Genomic DNA, 25,397 nt, shown 5'->3' with positions numbered 1-25,397 from the left:
AGTGGTTTGTGCCGAGCCCCGTTCTGTGCCTGTGGGACGGGTATCAGTCACCTTGCGGTACATGGCCGAGCTGATCCCACTGTTAGAGGAAGTTTGGGGGAAGAAGCACCTCAGATGGAGCTTTGCTCAGCCTTCCCACACGGAGCAACGCTTGGGTGCTCACGCACAGAGCATCACAACGGCATGGCACAGCACGGCACGGCACAGCCAGGGGCTGCCACTGTGCCCCAGCACAGACTCCAAGCAGCATTCACACATTGCTTGTCCATCCCCAGAGTCCTGCCTGCCGGGGGAGCTCTGCTTTCCCTGTGCCCCACTCAGCCATGCAGAGCACTGGGCGCTGCAGATGTTCCCTGACACCACCAGTGCCGGGCTCCCAGGAAACAGTAATTTTCATGGCAGGTTTGAGGGCGAGAGCAGCTCCAGCAACATCCACACACCCCACTGGCTCCAGGACACTCATAGCGCTGTCACAGGCTTAGGAAGTGTTTGCAAGCCAGGTCAAGGGGATGCTTCTCCCACGCCCATCATCCCTCCTGCATCCCCTGCACCTCCCAGCAGCGCAGCCCTCTCCCGCCTGCTCCAGCTGCAGCAGGGACACGGGGCACCACTGGTGGGAGGCACGGGGCCTGGGGCTGCCAGGCCGGTCAGGGCTGTGCTGCAAGGCTCTGGGTGCAATAGCGAGCGCAGCAGCTCTTCCCTGGAAGCCTCGACTGCTGCCCACAGCAGGAAGGGTGCTGAGACCACACCACAGCTCACCCAGTTTCACATCCTCTGTCTGCGCTCCTGCAGAGCCCGGTGCGGCTGCACCCGCAGCCTCTCCCCGGTGGGACCTGTCGCACAGCACCCGCTGGCTGCAGCTCCTGCAAGCTGCCAGCCCAAGCCTGTGCAGCCCTTGGCCGAGGGGCAGCAGGGACCTGCCCCTGCCCCAGCCTCCACAACAGCAAGAGCAGCACCTGCAGCCACCCGCACGCTGCAGGGAGCTGGCTTCTGACCACAAGGAAGCTGCTGCAGGTGCAGCGAGGCCGAGGGGTTCTGCAGAGGAGCAGCCTCTGTGAGCAAGTGCAGCCCAACAGACCCTCCTGGGGGCCAGGATCCTGCAGAGGGCTCAGTGGAGCTGAGCTGGGCTCTGCCTGGGGCTTGGCCATGGCATGAGCAGGTCCTGGTCCAGCCTGGCCATACCCAGCACAGGAGATGCGCTCCGGCTGCAGAGTGGTGCTGGATGCAGCGGCTACAGTGTGGAGGCTCAGCCAGTGCCTGGGCTGCAGTGGAGGGCTCAGCCCGAGTGCTGTGGGAAAGGTGCTCGGGCTCCTCAGGCTCTCCCCACGCCTCTGGCCACTGCAACCACTCCTAGAATTAGCTCCTCTCAGTGGGTTCCAGCCAAGCAGCTGCTTCGCATTGCTCAGGGCAGGTGCTGATCCCACCAGGCTCCCAAGCAGCAATCCCTGCCCGCAGCCTGGGCTCCGGGGGGCTCTTCTCCTCTTGGGGCGCTTCTCTGCCCTGGACGGGTGCTGCGGAGGGACACGGTGCTGCAGGCTCCTGCAGCAGCACTGTGGGGCAGCAGCAGCTCCCTGTGCACCCCAGCACAGTGCCCGCTGCAGGCAGCACCCCAGGACCCTCCTGCAGCTGCAGGGCAGATCTGGGCGTCCCATGGGCTACCTGCAGCCACGGCACACAGAGCACAGGCAGCGGAGCTGGTTTGCATAGTTCTGAACATTTAATAACTCAGTCTCTCTAGCGTTATATCCACATCCATTAAATTAAAAACAGGCTCAGGAGGCAGCTCCCGGCTGATTAAATTACAAGAAAAAATTACTGTGCACCAAAAAGTTATTATAGAAAAATAGTCCTGTGGCCCCCAGCCGGCGGCTCCGTCCTTGGCGGGCTGCGGCAGGCGCGGGCACGGGCCGTGCCATGGCCCCGGCGTGTGGACGGCAAAGGGGCTCGTGGCACCGGCCCCCAGCCCACAGGGAAGGGGCAGCGAGGGCAGGCAGCGCCGGGAAGGGGCTCCGGCAGGGAGCAGAACGGATTGTCACCAAGTGGGGGCAAGGCACGTCAGGGGGCAGGGGGAACGCCAGGCTCTGCCCAGCGCAGGCAGGGTGCAGGCAGAGCCGGGCACTGCCAGACTTCCCCGGCCAGCACCCGCACAGCCCTGCCCAGGGGCAAAAGAGGCGCAGAGCAGGGGCTGCGCAGGGGTCCCTGCCCGCGCTGCGGCGCTGAGCCGTGGGCACAAGGGAAGGCGCTGCCCTGCCCCATGCTCCCCGGTGCAGGGGGCTCCTGACCGCGCTGCAGGCAGCCGCGGGGGGACGGGCAGGCAACGGGCAAGCAGGCAGCAGCGGACGAGGCCTGGCCATTATTGCTGTTGTAGGGCATGGGTGGAGGCAGACAGGCCCTCAGTGAGTGGCGGGGAGCCAGGACACAGCAGGCAGAGCTGGGGACGCAGGCGAGTGCCAAGGGCAGTATGGGCAGGGGATGCCGTGGGGCAGAGCCACCCCTGGCCAGCCCAGCCTGAGCAGTGACAAGCCAGGGACCCACACACTGCCCGCCTGGGGGGACACGTGTGACCCCCAGCAGCAGCCACCGTCCCAGGCAGGGGACACAGCTGCCAGCACAAGGCCAGTGAGCGGTCCTGCTGCCATCACACACCCCAGCACAGGGCTCAGGCCGGACACGGGGCAGAGACAGATGGAGCCAGACCAGGATGGCGCCGAGCCGGGGACAGTGCCGGCAGGGCCGTGCCCGGCTGCCCAGGCCGGGACAAGGGGCGGTGCCGGTGGGTGGGAGCCCCGGGCTGCTGCGGTGCAGGACAGGGACGGGGGCAGAGTCTGGGGCCCCTCGGCCTCGCCTGCCCTGGTCCCATGGCGCTGGGCAGGGAGGAGGGAGGGGCGGGAGGGCTCATCAAAGGGCACTTTGGTCTCTGATGAAGGCAGTCCTCTCGCTGTGGGCCTCGATGTCCTCACCGTCTGACTCGGAGGGGCCCTCCTCCTGCCAGATGTCAGAGGGGAGCCCCTTGTAGGAGATGATCCCGCTGTCCAGGGCATAGACCTTCACGCCCCGCAGGCTGAAGCCTGAGCGCGCCTGCAGCACCAGGAATATGGTGACGAAGATGACGATGATGACGACGCAGCTGAGGCTGGCGATGAGGACAGGCAGGTTGGTGGGAGGGGGAGCCTCAGCCAGCCCCTCGCTGTCTGCCAGAGCAGGGGACGCACGGCTGCTCTGCGTCTGATGGGAGCAGGAGAGGTCCAGGCTGCTGAAGTGGGAGTGCGCAGGGCAGGTCAGGCACTGGTTGGGGCCGGGCCCGGTGCAGGTGGCGCAGGAGGGGTGGCAGGGCAGGCAGAGGTGCGGGGTGATGGGCTCCACGCTGTTCTCCAGCTCGTAGTGCGTGCTCTGGACACCAGGTGCAAAGCCGGGAGGGCAGCGCTTCAGGCAGCTCTTCTGGTGCAGGTAGTACCCCTCCTCACAGACTGTGGGACAGGCAGCATCAGCGTAGGCTGGGGGCCACCTGCGCCCCACGTCCCCGTCCCCTCCCTGCCAGCCCCACACTCACCCACACAGGTCTGGCTGGGGGTCAGGGTCTTGCAGCCGCTGCTCTCCAGCTGGTTGGAGAGGCTGGGGGAGTCGGTGGCCGTCCCGTACAGCACCAGCGTGAACTTGGTCAGCGTGCCTGCAAGGATGTGGGGTGAGGACCACTGGTGCACCCGTGAGAGCTCCCGTGCTTGGGGCAGGCACACGGAGGGGATTTGCACTGGTCCCCTCCATGGGCTGCCAAAGGACCACAGGGCTGCGCCCATCTCCTGGAAGAGCCCCCAGCATGGAGCAATGCCCAGGCACGGGGCTGCTGTGGGGTATGGGACAGGCCACCCGGCATGGGGAGAACCTGCTGCCTCAGACCCCACCACCCCAGGGCCGCGGAATCTCCTCCCATGTGCCCGGCTCCAGCCTCTCCCCAGCAGGTCACCGCAAAGCACACAAGTGTCACTGCACCCAGAGCTCAGTGGTGCTGAGGTGACACTCCCACCCCAGGCTCGGAGGGAGGCAGCAGTGGGACTGGGGCCAGCCCAGCCCTACCGTAGTTGTTGGCATCGCTGGTGTTCTCAATCTCCAGCACCCATTCCCCAGAGGGGTCCTCGTCCCATGAGTGCGTCGTCATGAAGGCCCAGTCATTGAAGCCATCAGCCGAGAAGTCGTGGGGCCTGGGCAAGATGGGAGTGTGAGAGTTGGGTGCCCACATCCCACAAACCCAGCGGGGCCAGCCCGAGCCTGGGGGCTCAGCAGCCCAGCACACACCTGGCGGCCAGGAGGGTGGAGCGGGTGCCCATGGGACTGACGAGGTGGATGGCCAGGTCCCCACGCCGGTTGTAGGACAGCGTCAGCCGCGCCTGCGCGTGCTCCAGCCGGCTGATGTAGTTGGCTTTCCCCAGGCAGGCGTCCACCTTCTGCCGCACCTCCAGGCGCTTCCCGATGTCCCTGCCGAGAGCAGGCAAGGGTGAGCCCAGCCCCAGCCTGGGGGCTCTCGACAGGGTGCCCCCGGTCCCACTCCCTCCTGCCAGGCTTTGGGGCTGCCCCAGGGTGGCTGGAGCAGGAATCAACCCTGCAGTGGCTGATGGTGCCTCCTCCCCATCCCCGGTGCAGGCAGCAGAGGGACCTGCCCGGGTTCCTGGGCATGGTGGGGTTTGCTCTGCCAAGCACGCGCTGCCTGGTGCCACCTCCCCAGACACTGCTCCACACCAGCCGTGAATGGGCCCTTTCTTTGCCTGCTGCCAGGCCAGCTACACCCTGCCTGGTGTGGCCAGGGACAGGACAGGCACAGCCATCCCCATCCCGCTGCTCGTGTGCAGCCATCTCCTGCAGCCGCTCGCAGCACCGGCACCAGTGCCAGCACAGGATGCTAGTCATAAGGAGCGCTGGCTCTGGACGAGCAGACTGGGTCCCAGGGGACCAGGGCAGGACACAGGCACAGGCAGGACCCAGCCCCAGCTACCTCCATGCCCAAAGCCCCCAGGGAGTGCCCCGGCCGCACATGAGACTCAGCACATGTTGTGCTGCGGCAGCCGCGGCCAAGCAGCAGTAAAAGGAGCTTCTGTCTGACCCCTGAAAAGCCCCTGTGTGTCTGGGATGACTCGTGCTGGCTGCTCCCAAACCACAGCGCGCAGCCTGGCCCCAGCAGAGCGAGCAGGCTCAGCGGCCCATGTCAGCTGAAGGCACCTTTCCCAGCCCTCCCGAAGCTCTCCCAGGATGGTCTACGGTCTTGGGGCAGCTCAGCCCTGGAGATCCTCCCCCCTCTCGGCCCTGGACCCAGAGGCCCTTGGACTCTTGCGTGGGGCTGTGCATGGGGTGATGCGCTCCTGGGCTCACCAGCCCTTACTTCGGCTCTGTGAGGACGTCGATGACACATTTCCTCTGAGGTCCCACCGTGGTCCAGTTCTTGGCCAGGCTCACCATGGCGCCAGCATCCAGCAGCCCGTAGCCATAGGAGTGGCTGACTGTGGACAGAGAGGGGTCAGCGCTGCCCCCAGGGCCCTCAGCAGGGGATGTGGCCCCCAGGGCTGCCAGGGGGCTCTGCCCCAGCACCCCCAGGCTAGCGGTGCTTGCAGGAACAGGAGCCCCTAGTCCACCCCAGCACCCCGGTACCTTTGCGGCCGACGCCGTTGGTGACCCAGTCATTGGCGTTGAGGTGAGCCGGCTTCGATGTCTGCACCACGAGGTGCTGCATGTCCCGCCAGGTCAGGTTCTTGCTGCGGAGGAACACGGGACTCAGGCACCGGTGTCAGCCCCTCAGCCCTGGGCAGCTCCGTGCCCCGGCGCTGCTGCCTCGGGGGCTGTGCAGCCCTGCCCAGCCCAGCCCCACTCTGAGCCTGCCCTTACTTGGCCTCCAGGGCAAGAGCGATGATGCCAGCAGCCAGGGGTGCCGAGGCCGACGTCCCCGTGTGCGATTCGGTGCATTTCTGCCTGAGGTCAGTCGTCACCTGCAGGGAGCAGTGCCAGGGTAGGAGGTGCTGCAGGCACCAACCACGTCCTGGAGATGGATCAGGGGCTTGTGTCCCCATGAGGGCTGCAGGAGGTGAGGCAGAGCCCCGGCTCCTGGGGCAGCTCAGGAGTTTCATGGAATCATCATAGAATCATGGAATGGTTTATGTTGGAAGGGATCTTAAAGCTCATCCAGCTCCAACCCCCTGCCACGGGCAGGGACACCTTCCACTAGAGCAGGTTGCTCCAAGCCCCTGTGTCCAACCTGGCCTTGAACACTGCCAGGGATGGGGCAGCCACAGCTTCTCTGGGCACCCTGTGCCAGCGCCTCAGCACCCTCACAGGGAAGAGCTTCTGCCTCAGAGCTCATCTCAATCTCCCCTCTGGCAGGTTAAAGCCATTCCCCCTGTCCTGTCCCTACAGGCCCTTGTCCAAAGCCCCTCTCCAGGTTTCCTGGAGCCCCTTTAGGCACTGGAGCTGCTCTAAGGTCTCCCCTTCAGGAGCCTTCTCTTCTCCAGGCTGACCCAGCCCAGCTCTCTCAGCCTGGCTCCAGAAGCCCTAAACTCATGAGACCGAGCTCTGGGAATGACGTGGAGGGCAGCAGTGTGGCAGAGCGGGGCCAGCCCCGCTCCCAGCACCACAGCTCCCAGAGGGATGCCTATGGCAGCTGCAGCTTGGCATGTCCCACCCCTGTGAGCCCCCACCCTGCTGACACCAACAGCCCAGACTCACGATCTGCTTCTCGTTCTGGTTGCCGCTGCTGTAGGTGGTGGCAAGGGTGGAGGAGCAGGCCTCGCTGTACCAGGGCACGTTACCGTACTGTGTGGTGCTGCTGATGGACAGCGTGTAGATGCTGTTGGTGTAGCCGTCGCAGTTGCAGCTGTCGTGCTCACGGCCCCCGTTCCCGGACGCCCAGACGAAGATTGAGCCCAGTCCTCCTCGGCCCTGGCAACAGAGCAGGGTGAGGGCCAGCACTGCAGCACCGTGCTGCCGGCAGCCCCAGGCTGGAGCCGGGACCAGGACGGTGCCAGCCCTGGGGCTCTTGCAGCCTGAGTGGGAAAGACCGAGCCGATGCAGCGGGGACACAGGGGACAGCGGGATGCCACCGGTCATGGACTGGGCGCTGCCATCCCTCAACACCACTGTGCCTATGGAGGGTGCTGGGGCAGTTCTGGGGAGGCTGCAGGGTGCCCCAACAGGGAGAGCACTGTGTGGCAGGAGCCCTGCTGAAGAGGGTTTTCCAAGACCTGATGTCCTTTTCCGCTTGGAAACCACCCAGGCTGACTGTCTGTGTGGGATTTGCAGCCGCCCCGTGGGAGCTGCACCATGGCAATGCTGAATGCTGCACTCACAGCACACGGGGCAGGGGGAGGACAGGAGGAGGAGCAGCAAGAGAGAGCAACCGGCATGAAACCAGGCAGGAGCCAGCACAGGGCCTCGAGAGCAGTTAGAGACCGTCACAGTGCAGGGCTGTGCAGGAGCACAGGGCAGAGAGCACAGGACTGCCCAGAGCGGCAGGATAAGGACCACTGGAGGAGCCCTGACTCAGAGCCATCACACAAGAAAAACAAGAAAAACCAACAGAGCCTGATCCTAGAGATGAGCTGGAAGACAGCTCATCACGGGCGGGCCGGGACAACAACCAGGGCAGGCAGAGCGAGGGATTCCGGGGGCAGCTCAGCCGGCACTCCCCGGGCAGACTCTTGCTCACCTGGCTGACCCCTCGGAAGAAAGCCTCCTCCGCCAGCCGGGCCGGGCCATCCACGGTCTTGCCATCATCCTCAGGGCCCCAGCTGGCACTGTAGATGTGGATGTGGTTGGGATTGAGGCCCAGGGAATGGGCCTCCACAGCATCAGTCACCTCCCCATCCAGCATGCGCACGCCTAGGGCCAGAGAGCAGACGTCATGGGTAACCGGACAGGGCAGGGACCGTGTGCCCTCCCTGCACTGCTGCCGCCCCGCACCACGGGCCCTCACAGGGCTGCCCACCAGCAGCGCTGAGACCCCCGGCACAGCCGCTCCTCCGGCACCAAGCCCCGCGGAGCCCAGCGCAGGCTCTGCTCAGCGCAGGGCAGGGTGGCACTCACCTCCGATGCGGGCGTTGTAAGCCACACCGACACCGCAGATCCCGTTGTTGGCCACGGCAGCCACTTCCCCGGCGCAGCGCGTGCCGTGCCTGCAGGAGAAACAGGGCAAAGCATGCTCAGATGGGGTGTGAGGAGCAGAGGGCTCAGCACCAGCCACAGACAGAGGCACCAGCACCCAGGCTGCTTCCCCTCCTCCCAAACCATGCAGCCAACAAAGGCCTCGCAGGGCTCCTCCATCAACCCTCCTGCTCCAGAGCAGGGTGGACTCAACGGCCTGCACTGGCGCTGGGCAGCCCCAAAGGATGCTGCTTGCATTGGAAGGGGTCGCAGGGGCTTTCTCCGTGGGACAGAAGTGTGCCACCACCCCTGCGATAGTGCTGCCACTGAGCCACTGCCGCAGCTTGGCTCTGCTGCCCTCACCTCCTGCCTTACCTGTTATCATTCATCTGCGTGTAGCGAGGCTGTGGGTCTGGGTCCTGGTCATTGACATCAAAGCTCGCTCCTGGATCCTGGAAGGCAGATCTGGCAGTCAGAGACCATGCACCTTGACCACTGAGCCCCACCACCCTGGGCCCACGCCTGTGCTCCATGGCCCTGAGGCTGGGCTGAGCAGCGGGGCAGCTCCAGTCCCACCGCCACCGCTTTCCTGCATGTCCCACCACAGCAGGCATGAGCCCTGCACCACGCAGCTCCGGGGCTGCACCAGGCAACAGCACGGGTAGGCTCCCGTGGCACACTGCCCTGTGGCATCACCCCTCACTTACATAGTTGCCCTCCAGGTCAGGGTGGTTCTTCTCAATTCCGTCATCCAGGATGGAAACTACGATGCCCTTGCCCGTGTAGCCCTGCTCCCAGGCCTGACGCACGTTCAGGTCCCGCTGGTTGGTGTTGTACTGCCAAGAGAAGCCTCAGCAATAGGAGCTGCACCCAGTTGCTGGTACTGCAGTGCCCGGACCCCTCCCAGCCTTCACCCTGCTCTCCTGTGGAATGAGGATGAGGAAACCCTCCAGGGGACCCATGCACAGACGGCTGGGCACAGCTAGATGAGGAGGGACACTCCAAAAGGAGACTGAGCCCCAGACTGTGCTTGGGCTTGCTCAATGATGCAGAGACCCTGGGCATGGACCTTGCTCCTGTGCCAGGGAAAGGGCTGCTCTCTCCACGTCCAGCCCCGGCTCTGCCCAGCCCTGCCAGTGCTCCGGGGTGCTGCCACTTCCCTGGGGTGTCCCTGGGCAGGGTGGCTGCCTCAGGCCTTCCTCCTCCTCCCCGCCAGCCTGGCTGGCAGCAGCAGCAGCCTGACAGCAGTTCCTGGGGTGCCACGTCTGTGCACCCGCTGTGGTGACTGCACGGCCCCCTGCCTCGCCCGGCACTCACCAGGTACCACTGCTGCGGGAACTTGGGGTCTGTGGGCTCCATGAAAACGTCTCGCTTGGTCCTGCGCTTTGCTACCTGCTGCTCCAGCCACTGCACCTGGGGGCAGAGAGCACATGGGGCTCGCAACCAGGCCAGCAGCTCCCCAGGCCCCTGCCCTGCACCAGCTACCACAGAGCCCAGCCTGTCCCCCTGCCCTGCCCTGCCGAGCCAAGCCGTGCCGGGCAGCAGCACCAGGCGCCCCGAGCCAGGCTGTGCTCCAGTGGAGCGCGGAGGTCAGAGCGCAGAGCTCTGCTGAGCCGCACTGCACACCCCGCTGCGCCACCAGCCCCACTGCACCGCCACACTGGCGCCCGGCACTGCCCTGTCCCTGCATGAGGGCAGAGAGACCTCCATGGCATCACAGCAGCCCACAGGCCAGTGATGCTGGCACCACTGACCCCTGCCCCTGCCAGACACATGCTGGGCTCCCACCCGGCTCTGCCAAGAACCTCGTGCCAGCGGACAGTTCATGGCAGCTCAACCCCATCCTGTGCCTGGTGCTGGCTCACATGGCAGTGTAAGTGCCCAGGACCAAAGCCAGCCACTGCAGGCATGGCCCCCACTGCACATACCTGCGGTTCCCTGGCCAAACGGCTGTGCCAGGGTTGGTGGGGTGAGAGGGAACGCTTCACCACGCCAGTGTGCCGAAAGTGGTAATAGTCGCCGAAGATCTGCAACAGAGAAAGGAGCAGGATGGATGTGAGAGGCCGGTCTCCCCGATTCCCTGTTCCCTGCCTGCAATCCCAAGCCTGTGGCAGCCACAGGCAGACTGGGTCCCCACTCCAGAGTGGCTGATGGGGTTCATGTCCAGGTACTTGGGGCAGAATGTCCTGCAAGAGGCTGCAGCAGCTTGTGATAAGGAAGCTGGGGAGACCATGGAGCCACCGTGATGCAGCCTGTGCCCACCTCACCCTCCTGCATGTCCCCCACAGGACAGCAAGTCCCACATTGTTTAACAAAGCTGCTGCCCTGGCAGGGAGACCCCAGGCAGGCAGCGGCAGAGAGGGACAGGTCTTTGGGAGGCAGCCTGGGAGAGGCACCATCCTCAGGAGGCAAAACCACTGCTCCTCTCCCAGGGCCAACCTGCACCCCTGCCCCTGGTGCGGTAGGGTCCTGGTGGGGCCCATGCGGTCTCAGGCAGGGCAGGGAGGGTCCGAACCAGCCTCTGCTCCTCCGGACAGGCCTCCAGCAGAGCCCTTCTCCCCACGGAGCACCCATCAGCGCCAGTCTCCACCTCGGGGCACAGCCAGCTCCAGCGGGGCCAAGCGAGGGGACACGCAGTGGCGGGCAGCCACCACGCAGCGCTAACCAGCCCGCTCCCGTGCGTGGGGACCGGGGCTGGGCCAGGCCACGCAGCCGCCAGAGGGTTATTTTTAAACCCCGAAACCTCTCCAGCGCTGTCATTTCCTGACCCCCTCCCGCACGTTCCCGGGGGCTGGCCGGGCCGCAGTGACCCACCCCTGCTGCACAGGGCCCAGCAGCCAGCCCGCACTGTGGAGGAGGGGGCTGAGCGCCCACCTTGCCCCCCTGGCAGTCATGATGCTTGGGCAGCGGCCACAGGCAGGATCCGAATGCGGCGTGGAAATCAACCCCTCACCTGCTGGCGTTATCCAGGGAAGCCACAGACCATGCTGGCTCCCCGAGACGTGGGGCTGTGCTCCTCAGTCCTGCTCCTGCCCTGTGCTGGCGGAGGGAAGGCCAGGACTCATGCTGCTGCTCTGCAGCCCTTCCCTGCAGGGCACAGGCTGGAGCCCCGGCTGCAGAGCTGCAGCCCTGCCTGCTACAGCAGCATCGCACCTCGAGACACTGGGGACAGACCCGGACCTGTTCCCTGTGGCACATGGTGTCCCCCAGCACAGCCTGGGACGCACAGCAGCTCAGAGCACTTGGGGAGGCGCCAAGGCAAAAAGGCTCTGACTGGGCTGGCAGAGGGGACGGGGAGCTGCAGGCCGGCTGCCCTCCCCCAGAACCCCTCCGGGGGTCAGGACAGAGCCCGATTGTTCCTGCGCGGATCGTGGCTCTGCTGGTCATCCAGCTGGATTAGGTCTGCACAGACACTGTGGTGGCTGGCAGGAGCCGGCCAGCCCACACGTTTCCACCCTAATCCCACAGTCCCTGTCCTCAGCAACGGCAGAGCCATCCCCAGGGCAGGCAGCATCGATCCTACAGACACTGGTGCCAGCTCTCAGCTCCTGCCTTGGCCTCCAGCCTGTGGCCACCTTGGCCAGTCCCTCTCCTCTGACCCTCACACTGTCCCTTGGGTCCCTTCAAGGCCACCGGCCATGGGTCCTGGCACCTCTCTGCCTGAGGTGCCGCTGGCCAGGGCACTGCCCACCCCAGCTCCACAGGCAGAGAGCAGCAGGGAGGACGCCAGGACAGCGCGCTTCCAAGGACAGTGTCCAGGCTCCACGCTGAGGCCGGAATCCTCTCAGATAAGGACCCTGGGGGCCCCTCACTGGGGCACTGCCAGAAGCAGCCGGTCCCCCCCCTTCCAGCCTGGCTGCTGCATCCTGTCCCAGTGCCCAGGATGTGCCCCAGGAACAGGAGCCCAGAAACCCTCCGGGAGGGAAACTCTGGCTCCTTCCATTCCTGCTCTTCCCGCCAGGCTGCCATGGCCCCCCTGCAGGAGCGGGCTGCTGAGGCCAGCCAAGCCTCATCCTGCAGCACATACACCAGGATGTGCTCCAGAACAGGAGAAAACGTGCCCAGACCAGCAGCTCCTGCCCCAGCCTGAACTGCTGCAGCCCGCAGGGCTCTGCCTGCAAGTGCTGCCTCACCGCTGCTCCACCGGCAGCTGAGGGGCTGGGAGCAGGGGGAGAGGTGTCAGCCTCTGGCCACAGAGGCAACAGCATGGGGAGAAGGTGAGGGCAGAGCCGGCACAGAGCCCCCGCGGCTCATGGGGACAGACCCCAAACAGGCCTGGGCTCCCTGCCAAGCCGTGGGGCCCTGCGCAGCTCTGCACTGCAGCCCAGGGCCAGCAGAGACACGGCCACAGAGGCGGGTGCCCCTTGGCCCTGGGACCCGACACCGCAGGTGGTGGCACCTCAGCCCTCTTCCCACTCCCAGGGGTCTCAGCACAGACGTGGCCCCACAGGACATGTCCTGGGCTGCTCTCCTGGTCCCCTCTGCACGGCAGTGGTCCTGGCCCAACACGTCCTTTGCCCTGACACTGGCTCCGAGACACTTCCATGCAGAGAGCTTCACATGTGTGAAGCTGTCCCATTGCCCCTGCAGCAGACACCCCAGTGGGGCCTGGCCCCAGCCCCTACAGAGTACCCTCCTCTGTCACAAGCCCCAAAGGACTCAGGATTCCCTGTCGTCAGAGCCCTGTGTGCCCATCGCGCCATGCAGGGCACCTTGGGGTTGCAGCACAAGGCACCCACCCATGGCAGCAGCAGCCACCACCTTCCCCGCCTGCCATGGCTCAAGGCAGCTGCTCATAGCAAGGTCCTGACACCACAGCCACGAGTTGTGCAATTTCCTCTGGGATTTCGCCCCTCGCTTCCTTCTCGGAGCAGCCAGCCCAGCGTGGGGGCAGCGTCCTGCTCTCGGAGCAACAGACCCCCGGGCACGCAGGCAGCCCGCGGGCACCGGCACAGCCACACGGCCTTGCCTCGCCGGAGCAGTGCCCATGCAGCTCCCCGTGCCTGGGCAGGGGCCGGGGCGTCCCTCTGGGCCAGCCCTGCTGCACCCGCTCCCATGGGATCCCCTTGCCCCCCTCTCCTTGGTCACAGCAGCCATGCTGGCGCCAGCTCCATCTGCAAAGCCCCCACATGCCACCAGCCCAGAGGCCAGTGCCCTGCCCACAGCACAGGGTGGAGAAAAGCCCCATGGATCAGCCTGCGCTGAGTGCACGCCTGCAGCCGGCCAGGGAAAGGGCTGCCAGGAGCTGGAGCACCAGGGAGCTGGGCCCTGCCAAGGCTGCCGGGAGCAGAGCGCTTTGGAACTCCTCACGCTGGGGACAAGCGCAGGGACCACTGCTCCTTTGACATCACCCCATTCTCCCCACCCTGGTGCCAAAGGTGACAGCCCCAGCGCAGCCGCCGGTGCCACCCCGTCCCTCGCTGAGCGCAGGGAATGCCGAGCGCCGCGGGGACCTGCTGACACCTCCTGTGAAGGGCAGTTCAGGGCCAAGGACATGCGGCTGCTGTCAGACCACCCGCTCTGGGGACACCAGGAGGTGCCGGTGCCGCCCGGCTGAGCCACGGCTGTGCCACGCTGGGGCAGCTTGGACAGGAACTGGGAGCACTCCCCTCCTCCACCAACGCACAGCACTCCTGACGTTTTCATGCTGGGATGGGCTTTTCCTCCTTCCTGCTCCAGCAGGCAGAACGTGCTATGTTGTGCTGTGCCACCAGACTGCCCCAGGGGCAGGAGGAGGCCCCCGCTCCATCCAGCTATTGACCACCCTTGACCACACAGTGGATGCTGCAGCAGCCGGGCATGAATGCAGTGGTCGTGCTGCCCCGAGCTGGCTGCAGACTGAGCCCAGCATCCACCCAGACCATGGCAGAGCCGACCACTTCCATGGGGAAAGGGAAGCAGGGGACTTACCGGGCCCAGGTTGAGGAATCCATGCTTCCTGGCCAGCCTGTCAGCCTCCTGTGGCCCCGCAGGGACGAGCACAGCCCACGTGTTGGTGTAAATATGCTGGGCCAGCACCTCCTGCGCCAGGAGAGCGAGGGCAACCACCAGAGTCCAGAGCAGGAGCAGCGAGCAGGGCCTCAGATCCATCAGAGTATCGGGGTTCCTTAAGCTGGGGAGCGGGAGGGTCCCGGGAGCAGCGGGTCCAGTGGCCTCCCTGTGTCAGCACCCCGGGGCACACCGGCCTCTCTGCCCCACTGGTCCCCGCTCAGCCCAAGCAAGCATGGGGATGAGCCTGCAGCAGCCGGCAGCAGGAACAGACAATCCAGGACAGCAGCAGGATCTGCAGAGAGATGGAAGAGGGGTCAGGCCCTGGGGTGCCTCTCCTCGAGCCTGGGGAGGGCAGCCTTTGCCGGACCAAGTCGTGGCTGTGGCACCGGGCAAAGGGCCCTGGGACATGGGCAGCCACCGGGACCTGGGGCTGTGAGGAGCCGTGGCACTGGCTCTGCAGGGTGCCCCAGCGCGGAGCCTCTGTTTACTCTGCCTATTGCCCAATGTGTACTTATGCTCTGTGCCTACAAACGAGGGAAACGAAGCAGGAGGGGAGAAGGGCACCAGAGGGGACAGGCGAGGCAAGGGAAGCCGTGCCTCCCGCCACCACGGCCTGCAGCGACACAAGCCCCTTCTCCAGCTGGGATGGGTCTATCTGGGCACAGAGCTGGGAGCAGCCAGGATGGGAAGCTGCTTCTTCAGTCCCAAGGGAGACCAAAGAAGATGCCCCCATATGCTGTGTGAGGAAGCGCAGCTAAATGAGAGACACTGGAAGAAGAGTGAGCCCCTGCTCTCTGGTGAGCAGAGCCATGACTGCTGGTAGCAGCACCCAGCGCCGTGCTGCCTGTCACCGTCAGCAGCTCAGCTCTGCCCTTCCTCTGGAGCACAACATGGTGACACCGGCGTGACTCATCTCCACAACAGAAAGGAAACTGGCACAGGGACAAGGAAAAGGGGCACACCGTCACCTCTAGCACACACCAGGGCCCCACACGTGGGGATGCCTGGGGACAGCTTGCACAGTGCCAGAGGGCAAGCACGAGAAAGAAGCTGGGAAGGCAGGTGGAGAGCAGAACAGGGAGCAACCCACGCACCGCATGAAGTGCGAGCTCCATGCACGGAGCTCCACAGGGACACTGTAATACCTGGTCATGTTTCAGGGACAGCAGGAAAGGTGAGAGGCAGCAGTGCCCAGAGGAGCCCCATCCCCCTCCAGCAGGCAGCAGGCTCGGGAGCAGGGAGCCTGCGGTGCTGCCAGGCGAGGAGAGCAGCTCTGGCAGCCGTCTGAGACCTCGCCGCAGGCTGCAGCACACACAGTGCCGCGATTCAGGCACCCTGTGGCTCCCCCTCAGCGACCAGACCTCGGCCACCCTGCCGAGGCACCCGGAGACACGAGCACCCACCAGAGGCTGGACGGGAGTCCTGGGTCCCAGACTGTGCCAGGGCCCAAATCACAGTTTCCAGTGGGAAACGCTCCCAGAGCCCCCACGGAAGGGAAAAACCTACTGCACAAGCGGAAAGCACAGCAAGTGCAGCACAAGGGGACACTGTCTGCCACGGCCGGTGCCTGTGCCAGCACCTCACCCCCTGCGCAGGTCCCTGCCGGGCAGTCTCCTCTGCTATGCTGGTCCCGGAGCCAGCAGCCACCCGCTCCCCAGCGATGACGGGTCCACGTGGGGACCACGCTGCAGCGGAGCCCTGCCGCGGGGTGCAGAGCCCGGCCCCCACAGCCCCGGCCCTCCATGTGCCCCCAGCACAGCCCCGAAGTCCCCGGCAGCCCTGCTGCCCTGCCGGCAGACCTCTAGCCTCATGCCCCCGGAACGGGAGGAGGAGGGAGCGGCACGGCGAGGGACGAGGAGGGACATAAGCCTCCCCAGCTCAAGGGCCGCGCTCCCTGCTCCGCAGCCCCACAGGCAGCTCGGTGCCGATCACACCCGGCACACGCGGGGCAGAGGCCGGCCGGGATCCTTCCCAGCACCGCTGGACACCGGAGCCCGGCTGCCGCAAGGGGCCGAGGCCCGCGGAGCCGCCGTCCGCCCGCAGACCGGCGGGACCACGGGTGGCTGCGAGGGCGGCCTGGCTGGGCAGGCCCCGCGGGCGCGGCGGGACGAGGCCTGGTCCCTCCTCGCCCGCGGGGGCGGCTCCGGTCGGTCCCTCCGACAGCCCCAGAGCGCGCCCGGCTCCGGCACTCCACCGCGGCGCCGCCGCCCGCCCCGGCCCCGCCGCCCCCCGGGGTCCCGCCCGGCCGGGGCCGCCCCAACTGTCAAACCGCCGGCGCGGGCGGGTCGAGCCATGCCCCGGCCGCGTCCCCGCGCCCTTACCGCGCGGCCTGCCCGCTCCCGTCCCGTCCTGCCGGCGGCCGGGCCCGTCTGTCGGCGGCGCCGCGTCACACCGCGGGGCGCCCGGAGCGCCCGCCCCGGAGCCGGGCCCGGCCCAGGCAGGGGCGGCCGGGGCGGCCGGCGGGGCCGCTTGTTTACGCCGAGCAGCTGTCAGCGCCGCCCGCCGCCCCGCCCCGCCCGGCCCCGCTCCGCTCCGCGCGGCCCGACACTGCCCGGCCCCGGCCCGGCGCGGCACGGCCGCCGCTCCGCCGGGCGCCGCCGGATGCCGTCACCGCCGCCCGCCCCCGCCCCGGGGCACCGCGAGAACCGGGGCCGCTCGCCCCGGCCCGGGCAGACCCACCCTCCGCCGGCACCGGGCCCGGCACCGCCGATCCCCCCGTGGGGCCGCCCGTGCCGGCGGAGCGAGAGGCCCGGATCAGCCCCGGGAGCGCCCAAAACTCCCGCGGGCCCCGGCCCCGGGCAGGGTGCGAGGGCGCCCGCAGAGAACGGCGCCCGGAGCCGCCCTGCCTCCTGGTCCCAGTGCCGCGCACAGCGGGTCGCTTTGCGGCGTGGGGCACGAGCTGACCCAGACCGGCCCGTTCCAGCCCCGGGGCACCGCGCTCCTCGCCCGTGCCGGTGGGATCAACGCCCGCCGTATGCGGGGTCCCAGCTCCACCGAGCGAGTGCTCTCGAACCAGCAACACCAGGAAAACCATGCAGCCCAGTTTCAGGTTTCAGGAGAGGGATTCCCACAAGGAGTAAAGGTGAGAAGTGAACGCGGCTCATCTCAGCTTCGGCCGTTCCAAACGCACAACACACCCTTGTCCATCGCGCCGCTGCTGGAGCAGCACAAAAACTGGGTCAAGCACCAAAAGCAAAAGCACCAGAACCCAAACTGACCTGGATCCTCCGCAGCTCTGAAGGCGTCTGCACAGCCCCGCGAAGGAGCAGGTCGTACGGCTCCTCACAGAGAAAAGGAAGTCACTCGGATATCATGATCGAGATCATGAAGCATTAGCAATCGCACAGGAAACAGTCACCTTGGTAACTGAGATGCTGAGAACAGCCCAGAAAATCTGGCACAGGGCAGGTTTCTTGGCGAAACCTGCCTGTGTTTAACCTGGCAGCGGCCTCGCGCTGGGGCAGCGACTCAGCATGGGCCAACCCCAGCATACAGCCCCAAGACCCCCGGCCACAGGGGCTGTGGCACCCCAGGCCCAGCCTCTGAGACCATGGTCCCACCAGCCAGCCCAGACGGACCCCTGGCACCCCATGGACATTCAGCACTCACCACAGTCTGGTCAGCCGGAGCGCCCGGGCCAGCTCCTGGGTGTGCAGCTGACCCCAGAGTGCCCCACAGAGTTATATGGGCTACGCGTGCGGGGAGCAGGTCCCGCTGGCGGGAGGGCGGTAGGCGGGTGAGCTGCACCCCTGCGCCCGCCCGCGCACCCACTGCCGGATGCCCGGATTAGGCGCTGGCTGTGCCCGGGCAGGTGACGAGCCGCTGCGCCTGACCCGGTGACATGTCACTGCAGGAGAGGAGCTGACAAAGGGCCCTTGTCACCACGGGGCTTATCTCAGTGCCGCGGGGCGGGCAGGCAGGAAGAACCTCTCTTACATAAACCAGCTTTGGACCCACTGCTGACCCCGCAGCCCTGCCAGAGACAATGCCTGTAGCCAGGGAGTGCTGGGCCACAGCACCAATCCTAGAATCCCAGCCTGGTGTGTGTTGGGAGGAACCTTAAAGCTCATCCAGTTCCAACCCCCTGCCAGGGGCAGGGACACCTTCCACTAGAGCAGGTTGCTCCAAGCCCCTGTGTCCAACCTGGCCTTGAACACTGCCAGGGATGGGGCAGCCACAGCTTCTCTGGGAAAAGTCTGTGCCAGCGCCTCAGCACCCTCACAGGGAAGAGCTTCTGCCCAAGAGCTCATCTCAATCTCCCCTCTGGCAGGTTAAAGCCATTCCCCTTGTCCTGTCCCTACAGGCCCTTGTCCAAAGCCCCTCTCCAGGTTTCTTATAGCCCCTTTAGACACTGGAGCTGCTCTAAGGTCTCCCCTTCAGGAGCCTTCTCTTCTCCAGGCTGACCCAGCCCAGCTCTCTCAGCCTGTCACAAAGCCACAACATGGATGGGATCTGCTTCCCCAGCAGCCTCCCAGGGCCACTGGGCTGGATTCGAGCAGTGGCTGCTCCCCCCACACCTTCTGGGGCTGCTCCCACCTCTCTCTTCAGCCCTGCCTGCGTGGCTACCACAGCCGTGTCTGGAGGACCACGAATCCTCCTCTTGGATACTTGACTGACCTTGCTTGAAAGCATCGGTGCTCTGTGCAGTGACTCCCAGCTCACCGGCAGCTCTGTGCAAGGTCTGCCTGCCAGGTGATTCCCGCAGCATCTCCAGGAGCCCACAAGGGCACAGGGGGCGAACTGCTCACCAGGGCTGGAGGGAGACCCCCCATGCTCCTCCACACCAAGCACACCCTGGTGTGGCCCGGCAGCAGCACAATCAATGCAAACCTACTTTGATGAAAAAAACGTTAATTTTTGGCTTTTGCGCTGCAGAGATCGCACAAGCTCCCACAGTGATGCAACTGCCCATTTGCCCCAGAGCAGAGCAGCACCAGGGCTGCAGCCCTGCCTGCAGACCCCCCCACCGGTCAGGCGGCAGACTGGAGAACCCGTGTAGGAAGGGCAGGCAAGGGACACCCAGAGGGACCAGACTAGTACCTGGATGTTTAGCTGGAGCACAGCAACCCACTCTGCCCCCCATGCCCGTGCTGCAAACACTTCCCAGCCTCACTCCCTCCACTTGCCTGTGCTGTTCCTCGAAGCTGAGGCTGCTTTCCCTGGAGCCCCAGCCCCTCTCCTCACCACCGGACGCTACCAGCAGGCTCCTGGGAAGGTCCCAGTGCCACGGAGCTGGCACCCGGTGCCGTGGCTCCACCAGGAACTGCGCTCCGCAGGACCCCGTGGCTCAGGAGGCTCTGCCCATGGCCATGCTCCCAGACACAACATCTCACGCAGGGATTGAGGGCCCTGACCTTGCGCTGCGGTGCAGCCGCAGACACAAACACCCGCGGCTCAGGTGCTTCTGTGATCTTATCTGTGTCCCACGGTGCAGCCTCTGCTCCGGGACATGGCAGCGGCGCTGCGCTGGGGAGCGGGGCTCCAGCCACGTCCCCAGGCATCCGGTAAGGGCAGGTCAGCTCCACAACGCCCCAGTGCTGCAATGGAGCCGGGACCCCGGGGCAATGTGCCATTTCGCTTCTCCAGCTCAGGCAGAGCAGACACGTCACAGGCCAAGGGCCACCTCTCGCTGCAGCTTCCAACACCCACAGTCACAGGACCCAGCCAGGCCCTCAAAACATTTCCCTGTTTGTCCAGGTCTTTAGTTTGGTGTCACCTGAACGGGACATCATGTGCTTTGTGTGCAACTCCCAGTCTTCCCTTCAACTGATGTGTCTACGAGTCCTACGTCGACACTCGCTTGGGAACACACTGACAACCCTCAAGACTAACACCAGATGCCCAAACGCAGAGCGGGAGCTCCAACTGTCATCTGGGCGCAAGGGCCAGAAGCAGAGGAGCAAGCTCTTGCTTACTCCTGGGCAAGGCTGGGGAGGACAGTGGCTGCTGTAGGGTTACAGCTACTATTGCCTCAGTTGCTACAGCAAACCACAACTCTGCCTGCAGCCTGGCAGGACTGTGGCTATGTGACTGGACCTGCCCAATCCACACAGGAGCCAGGGTGAGAGGGAAACCCTACGGTAGTGGCTGTCTTTGTGCCAGGCTGGGACCCCCCCCAGCTCCTGCCAGGATGCTCCAACCCCGTGGGGCTGGGCCCACACCGGGGCCTGTGCTGCTGAGAATTGGGTCTCTCCTTCCCGAGACTGGCCCAGAACCCAGGACACTGGAAAGAAAAGAATTCCCTGCACTCCCGCTGGGATCGTGCTCTGGTGCTCACCCCCAGCTGGAAAAGCACCCTGCCTTTGGGGCTCCCGGCTGCCAGCTCCGGTGCTGCCCTCACCCCACACGGCTCCTGCCCCAGCAGGGACCGGCAGTGGCGGGTTAAAGCAAGGCTCCGGCCCCTCTGTCCCCAATTCCCCCCCCGCAGGGAGCCAGCAGACTTCCCAGAAGACAAACCAGCTTCCTCCCTGTGGAGGAAGTGGCGCAGGACGGCAGCCGTGGCTGCGGTGCTTTGTGACACAGTTTTGCCCCACTTCACACGAAGCCCCATCTCCTGCGGGCGGGAGCTGGAGCAGGGCCCGCCCCGGCCGTGCCCCGCGAGGCCTCGCACCGCTCACAGCCCTCGTGTGCTGACGCGGGCGGCAGGAAACCCCCGCGCCTGCCGCGGACCAGCCGCAGCCGCTGCCCTTCCGGACAAGAGGCCACTGCCGCCACCTCACCGGTGCCGCCGGGAAGCGCAGGGGCTGCCCCAGACCCGCAGCACGGCCGGAGGTTCCTGTGCGCCAGAAGCGGCTCTGCCTGCCGGTGCCGGCTGTGCCGGGGGCTGCGCTGGGGCTCGGTGGAGCCGAGCAGGAGCGCTGGGGCTCGCCTCCGCCAGCGGCCCCGCGGGAGTCGCGGTGACGCCGAGCACTCTGTGTCCCGGCGGCCGAACCGCAGTGTCCGGCCCAGCCCCGCGCAAAGCAGCTCCGTACCGAGGCGCGTGGCGGGACCCTAAAGCCAGCGCCGCCGGCCGCCACGGCCCCGGGCACGGCGGGAGGCCCCGGGCAGGGGCCGGAGCTCCCCGGCCGCGAGCGGGAGCCATGCCCCGGCGCTGCCGCTGCGTGCCGCTGGACGGCAGCAGAGCGGGCCCGGGCCCGGCGCCGCGGGGAGCGCAGCGCCCGCCCGGCGCCGGACCGCGGCAGTGACCTCACGGCGAGCGTCACTTCCGCCGGAAGCGGGCTGCTGTTGCGGTTCCGGCGAGCGGCTGCGCGGCGCCGCGGCAGCGGAGCGGAACCATGGCGGTCCCCAGCGCCCTCATGAAGCAGCCGCCGATCCAGTCCACGGCGGGCGCCGTGCCCGTCCGCAACGAGAAAGGTGAGTGTGGGGGGCGCGGCCGGGCCCCGGCGGCGGGACGGGCTCGGGGCCGCGGGGCCGCTGGTGACGGCCCGGGCGCCCTTAGGCGAGCTGTCCATGGAGAAGGTGAAGGTGAAGCGGTATGTGTCGGGGAAGCGGCCCGACTACGCGCCCATGGAGTCCTCGGAGGAGGAGGACGAGGAGTTCCAGTTCATCAAGAAGGCGAAGGAGCAGGAGGTGGAGCCCGAGGAGCAGGAGGAGGAGCTCGCCAACGACCCCCGCCTGCGCCGCCTCCAGAACCGCATCGCCGAAGATGTGGAGGAGCGGTGAGTGCGGGACCAGCGCCGGGCCCTGCTGCGGGATCGCCTGTGCAGGGGCTGGGCAGTGCGGACCCCGCACTGCCGCGCTCGGTGACGAGCCGCAGGGACACCAGGCAGGAGCTGGGAACGTTCCGCAGGCAGTGCAGGGCAGCCTCTGACTCCTCTCATGTCTGTGCCTCGGGCCTCAGCCCTGCCAGGAGCGGCCCTTCCAGCCGGGAGTCCCCATCTCCAGGGCACAGCCCCACGTCTGGGTGCAGCTGGGGGTGTGTGAGTGAAAACAGGCTCCAAAATAGCCATTCTTGTGGGGTGCAGAGGCTCAGGGCAGTGGGAAGGGCCAGCATCGTGTGAAGTATGCTCAGAGCAGTGAGCAGCCGAGTGACATTTGCCACCTCCTCTGGAGCTGCTGCTCTTTTCGGTTCTGGTAACGGGGAGACTTCCTGCTGGGAGCTCTGCTCCTGCTCAGAGCATGGCCAGGGAGGAGCTGCCGGTGCCCAGCCACTCTGTCCCGGGAGAGAACATGTTGGGTTCTGCCCACACTCAGCAGCTCCAGCACTTTCCACAGCCTCGCTGGCGCCAAGCCCCCAGTAGCCACCTTCTTGCAGGCTCTTTATGTTTGCTGTTGTTTAACTGGTCTGTTGCAGGCTGGCAAGACACCGTAAAATCGTGGAGCCTGAAGTGGTTGGAGAAAGTGACTCAGAGGTGGAGGGGGAAGCCTGGCGCCTGGAGCGGGAGGACACCAGCGAGGAGGAAGAGGAGGAGATCGATGATGAGGTGAGCTTGTAGAGCTGAATAATGGTCATGGGAAGCCTCTGAAGGGCACAGGCTGGATCTGCCTTTTGCACAGACATGTCTGGTGGAGCCGGACGAGTGTCACAGCTGGCCGTGACTTAGCTGGTGGGACACTGTCCTCTTGCATGGGATGGGTGTATCATCTCGTCGCCAGCAATCCAGACTCTGCACGTGTTTGACAGAGAAGCCTGAGGGCAGCGGCAGCGTGGCTGCTCTCCACTGCTCTGTGTCTATCTCTGCAGGAGATCGAGCGCCGGCGCGGGATGATGCGTCAGCGAGCACAGGAGAGGAAAACTGAGGAGATGGAAGTGATGGAGTTGGAAGATGAAGGTCGATCTGGAGAAGAGTCCGAGTCAGAGTCTGAGTACGAGGAGTACACGGACAGCGAGGACGAAATGGAGCCGCGTCTCAAACCCGTCTTCATCCGCAAGTGGGTGCTGCGGCCGTGCGGGTCACCCTGGGCAAGGACACGGGAGCCAGGGCCATGCAGACCCCACTGCTGTGGCCTCCTCTTTCTCCCCAGGGAGAGAGTGATGGTCACATCCCGGCAGGGCACAGCTGGGGAGTGTGGGGTGATCCCTGCAGGTTGAAGTCGCAGCAGGGTCTGACCGGAGCCCTTGGGCAAGTGCCGTACCATGGCAAACAGACGCTATCAGTGGGCTGAGCCCCACAGCCAATGGTTTGGTCTCCCATTGCTCGTGGGCATGCCAGCAGCCATAGGGGGATGGTGCAGCAGCCGCTGCATGGGTGATGCCGGAAGGGGGTGAGGGCCCTGGGCCTCAGCCTGTCCTTGGAGAGGGTGAAGGCTGGAAGCAGCTGTAGTGCAGGAGGGGGAGAAGCCTGCAAAGGAGCTGGGTGGCTGCACTGGCTTGTGGCAAGGCTGAAGGTGGTTGTGGTCCCTGCCTGCAGGAAGGACAGGATCACGGTCCAGGAGCGAGAAGCAGAAGCCCTGAAGCAGAAGGAGCTGGAGCAGGAGGCAAAGAGGCTGGCAGAGGAGAGGCGCAAGTACACGCTCAAGGTGCCATGGGGCCCGCTGGGGGTTGCGGGGGGGCAGCCGCTGCAGCGAGCTTAGCTTGCTCCTTGCTGCAGATTGTAGAGGAGGAAGCGAAGAAGGAGCTGGAGGAGAACAAGCGCTCACTGGCAGCACTGGATGCACTTGATACAGATGACGAGAACGACGAGGAGGAGTATGAGGCCTGGAAAGTACGTGAGCTGAAGCGCATCAAACGGGACCGAGAAGAACGAGAAGCGTAAGTATTGTCTGCATAGGCATGAGGTGGGAAGCCTGCAGCTCAGGCCCCGTGGGCAGTGGAGGCAGCTCTTCCCCAGGCTTCCCTTCGGTGGCATGGTCTTGGCTGGACCGAGCGCGCAGAGCCTCTCCTGCTGCCCTCAGGGTGCCTTTGTGCCCCTGCAGAGCCCCCCGATGCGTAACCCCATGGATGGCAGCAGCAGCCATCCTGGCGGGCGCTGTGGGATGCGGCTCTCAGGGGGTTCTCTCCTGCCCAGCATGGAGAAGGAGAAGGCAGAGATCGAGCGCATGCGGAACCTGACGGAGGAGGAGCGCCGGGCCGAGCTGCGGGCCAACGGCAAGGTCATCACCAACAAGGCGGTGAAGGGCAAGTACAAGTTCCTGCAGAAGTACTACCACCGCGGCGCCTTCTTCATGGTGAGTGTCCCCTGGGCACGGCCGTGCTGGCGGCTGGGCCTGTGAGACCATGGGGACGACTTCCCCCTGCAGTGCCATGGGGCTGGGGGTGCCCTTGGGGTGGCACAGGGGCTCTCCCCGACTTCTGCCGGCACTTGCTGGGGACGTGCCAGCTGAGCAGGCGTGTGCTTGCCCCACAGGATGAGGACGAGGAGGTGTACAAGAGGGACTTCAGCGCCCCGACCCTCGAGGACCACTTCAACAAGACAATCCTGCCCAAAGTCATGCAGGTGGGTGAGCTGGCTGGGGTCACGGTTCCTCATGGGGCAGGGGGGAGCAGCGGGTCCCCGCGTCCTCCCCGGACGGCTCCTCACCAGCTCTGCTGCTCCTCAGGTCAAGAACTTCGGGCGCTCAGGGCGGACAAAGTACACACACTTGGTGGACCAGGACACCACGTCCTTCGACTCTGCCTGGGGCCAGGAGAGCGCGCAGAACACCAAGTTTTTCAAGCAGAAAGCAGCGGGTGTTCGGGATGTCTTCGAGAGACCCTCGGCCAAGAAGCGAAAAACTACTTAATGCAGCGGGAGCACAGGCAGGGACGGGAGGGACACGGCACTGTGCCGGGACTTGTGTGGTGACAAACCCTTCCTCTGCCGCAGCGCCCCGCTCCCCGTGCTGCTGCGACCTGGCGGGCTTCCTGCCCCGGTGCTGTGCAGGACAATGGCCTGTCCGTGCTGGCCAGGCCCACGGCCCCACCACCATCCCACTGGAAACCTCCCCAGGAGCCTCAGCAGCACCCAAAAGGGCTGTGCGGGAGCACGGCAGCTCCAGTGCACCTGCTTCTGGAGGGATGAACGGACTTTTATACCCGCCTGGTCCCTGTGGCTTGTACTTTCCCTGTTGTCAGTTCAAGCCCTGTTTTGGTGACCCCTTTTCCTCTCCCTGGTTGTGCAGGGCCTGGCTTTTCTACCCATGCAGGGGGCTGGGGTTGATTAAAGTCATCATTTTCTTACGTGTTCTGGCTGTTGTTTGTGAATGTGGCCATCCTGTTATGCACCTTCCTGCAAGCCAGGATGGGCTGGTGCAGCCAGGGAGGGACCAGGCAAGGCGCATGGGTGGCTGTCACTGCACACGGATCATAAGCGCGCCCTTGCCCCAAGAGGGGTGAGGTTACAGGCAGGAACAGCAGTGAGTCTCAGTGCTCA

At 65.7% G+C, this 25,397-nt stretch overlaps 3 protein-coding genes across 5 annotated transcripts; 2 read left to right on the top strand and 1 right to left on the bottom strand.

Annotated features, from left to right (window-relative positions):
* Nucleotides 1–1,695: 1,695 nt before the first annotated feature.
* Nucleotides 1,696–17,596, bottom strand: FURIN (furin, paired basic amino acid cleaving enzyme). Of its 2 annotated transcripts, none has more exons than XM_030497824.1 (16): nt 17,325–17,596; nt 14,026–14,398; nt 10,044–10,142; nt 9,433–9,528; nt 8,823–8,951; nt 8,491–8,567; nt 8,059–8,147; nt 7,682–7,854; nt 6,703–6,915; nt 5,869–5,969; nt 5,635–5,738; nt 5,369–5,486; nt 4,291–4,470; nt 4,072–4,196; nt 3,551–3,667; nt 1,696–3,467 (listed from the first exon to the last, which is right to left on the bottom strand). In XM_030497824.1, exons 2-16 carry the CDS (start codon nt 14,203–14,205, stop codon nt 2,899–2,901), a joined length of 2,370 nt encoding a protein of 789 aa, XP_030353684.1. In that variant the 5' UTR covers nt 14,206–14,398; nt 17,325–17,596; the 3' UTR covers nt 1,696–2,898. The 2 variants fall into 2 exon arrangements, with proteins under 2 accessions (XP_030353684.1, XP_030353683.1); XM_030497823.1 differs by lacking the exon at nt 17,325–17,596 and adding an exon at nt 16,428–16,731.
* On the top strand, nt 14,339–21,290 carry LOC115613018 (basic proline-rich protein-like). Its single transcript, XM_030498009.1, has 3 exons — nt 14,339–14,538; nt 15,267–17,060; nt 20,534–21,290. The coding sequence occupies exons 1-3, from the start codon at nt 14,339–14,341 to the stop codon at nt 21,288–21,290; spliced, it is 2,751 nt and encodes a 916-aa protein (XP_030353869.1).
* MFAP1 (microfibril associated protein 1) lies at nt 16,467–25,205 on the top strand. Of its 2 annotated transcripts, XM_030497827.1 has the most exons (10): nt 16,467–16,473; nt 21,369–21,459; nt 21,545–21,764; nt 22,400–22,529; nt 22,790–22,977; nt 23,457–23,565; nt 23,637–23,797; nt 24,054–24,213; nt 24,393–24,482; nt 24,586–25,205. In XM_030497827.1, the coding sequence occupies exons 2-10, from the start codon at nt 21,381–21,383 to the stop codon at nt 24,766–24,768; spliced, it is 1,320 nt and encodes a 439-aa protein (XP_030353687.1). In that variant the 5' UTR covers nt 16,467–16,473; nt 21,369–21,380; the 3' UTR covers nt 24,769–25,205. The 2 variants fall into 2 exon arrangements, with proteins under 2 accessions (XP_030353687.1, XP_030353688.1); XM_030497828.1 differs by lacking the exon at nt 16,467–16,473 and having other exon boundaries at nt 21,327–21,459.
* Nucleotides 25,206–25,397: the final 192 nt, after the last annotated feature.

The sequence above is a fragment of the Strigops habroptila genome, chromosome 9 (genome assembly GCF_004027225.2).
Source record: "Strigops habroptila isolate Jane chromosome 9, bStrHab1.2.pri, whole genome shotgun sequence".
Lineage (NCBI taxonomy): Eukaryota > Metazoa > Chordata > Aves > Psittaciformes > Psittacidae > Strigops > Strigops habroptila.
This window is presented reverse-complemented; position numbering and strand designations above follow the sequence as displayed.

Bases quoted from the DNA above. Each gene is read 5' to 3' on its own strand.
- FURIN (XM_030497824.1), bottom strand. From the start codon at position 14,205: ATGGATCTGAGGCCCTGCTCGCTGCTCCTGCTCTGGACTCTGGTGGTT. The intron at 9,529-10,043 runs GTATGTGCAGTG...CTCTGCCCCCAG, and splicing joins GTTTGGCCAGGGAACCGCAG to GTGCAGTGGCTGGAGCAGCA. The intron at 8,148-8,490 runs GTAAGGCAGGAG...TTTCTCCTGCAG, and splicing joins ACGCAGATGAATGATAACAG to GCACGGCACGCGCTGCGCCG.
- MFAP1 (XM_030497827.1), top strand. From the start codon at position 21,381: ATGGCGGTCCCCAGCGCCCTCATGAAGCAGCCGCCGATCCAGTCCACG. The intron at 21,460-21,544 runs GTGAGTGTGGGG...GGGCGCCCTTAG, and splicing joins GCCCGTCCGCAACGAGAAAG to GCGAGCTGTCCATGGAGAAG. The intron at 24,483-24,585 runs GTGGGTGAGCTG...GCTGCTCCTCAG, and splicing joins TCCTGCCCAAAGTCATGCAG to GTCAAGAACTTCGGGCGCTC.
- LOC115613018 (XM_030498009.1), top strand. From the start codon at position 14,339: ATGGGGATGAGCCTGCAGCAGCCGGCAGCAGGAACAGACAATCCAGGA. The intron at 14,539-15,266 runs GTGAGGAGCCGT...GTCATGTTTCAG, and splicing joins AGCCACCGGGACCTGGGGCT to GGACAGCAGGAAAGGTGAGA. The intron at 17,061-20,533 runs GTGGGATCAACG...CCCCCCCCGCAG, and splicing joins CGCGCTCCTCGCCCGTGCCG to GGAGCCAGCAGACTTCCCAG.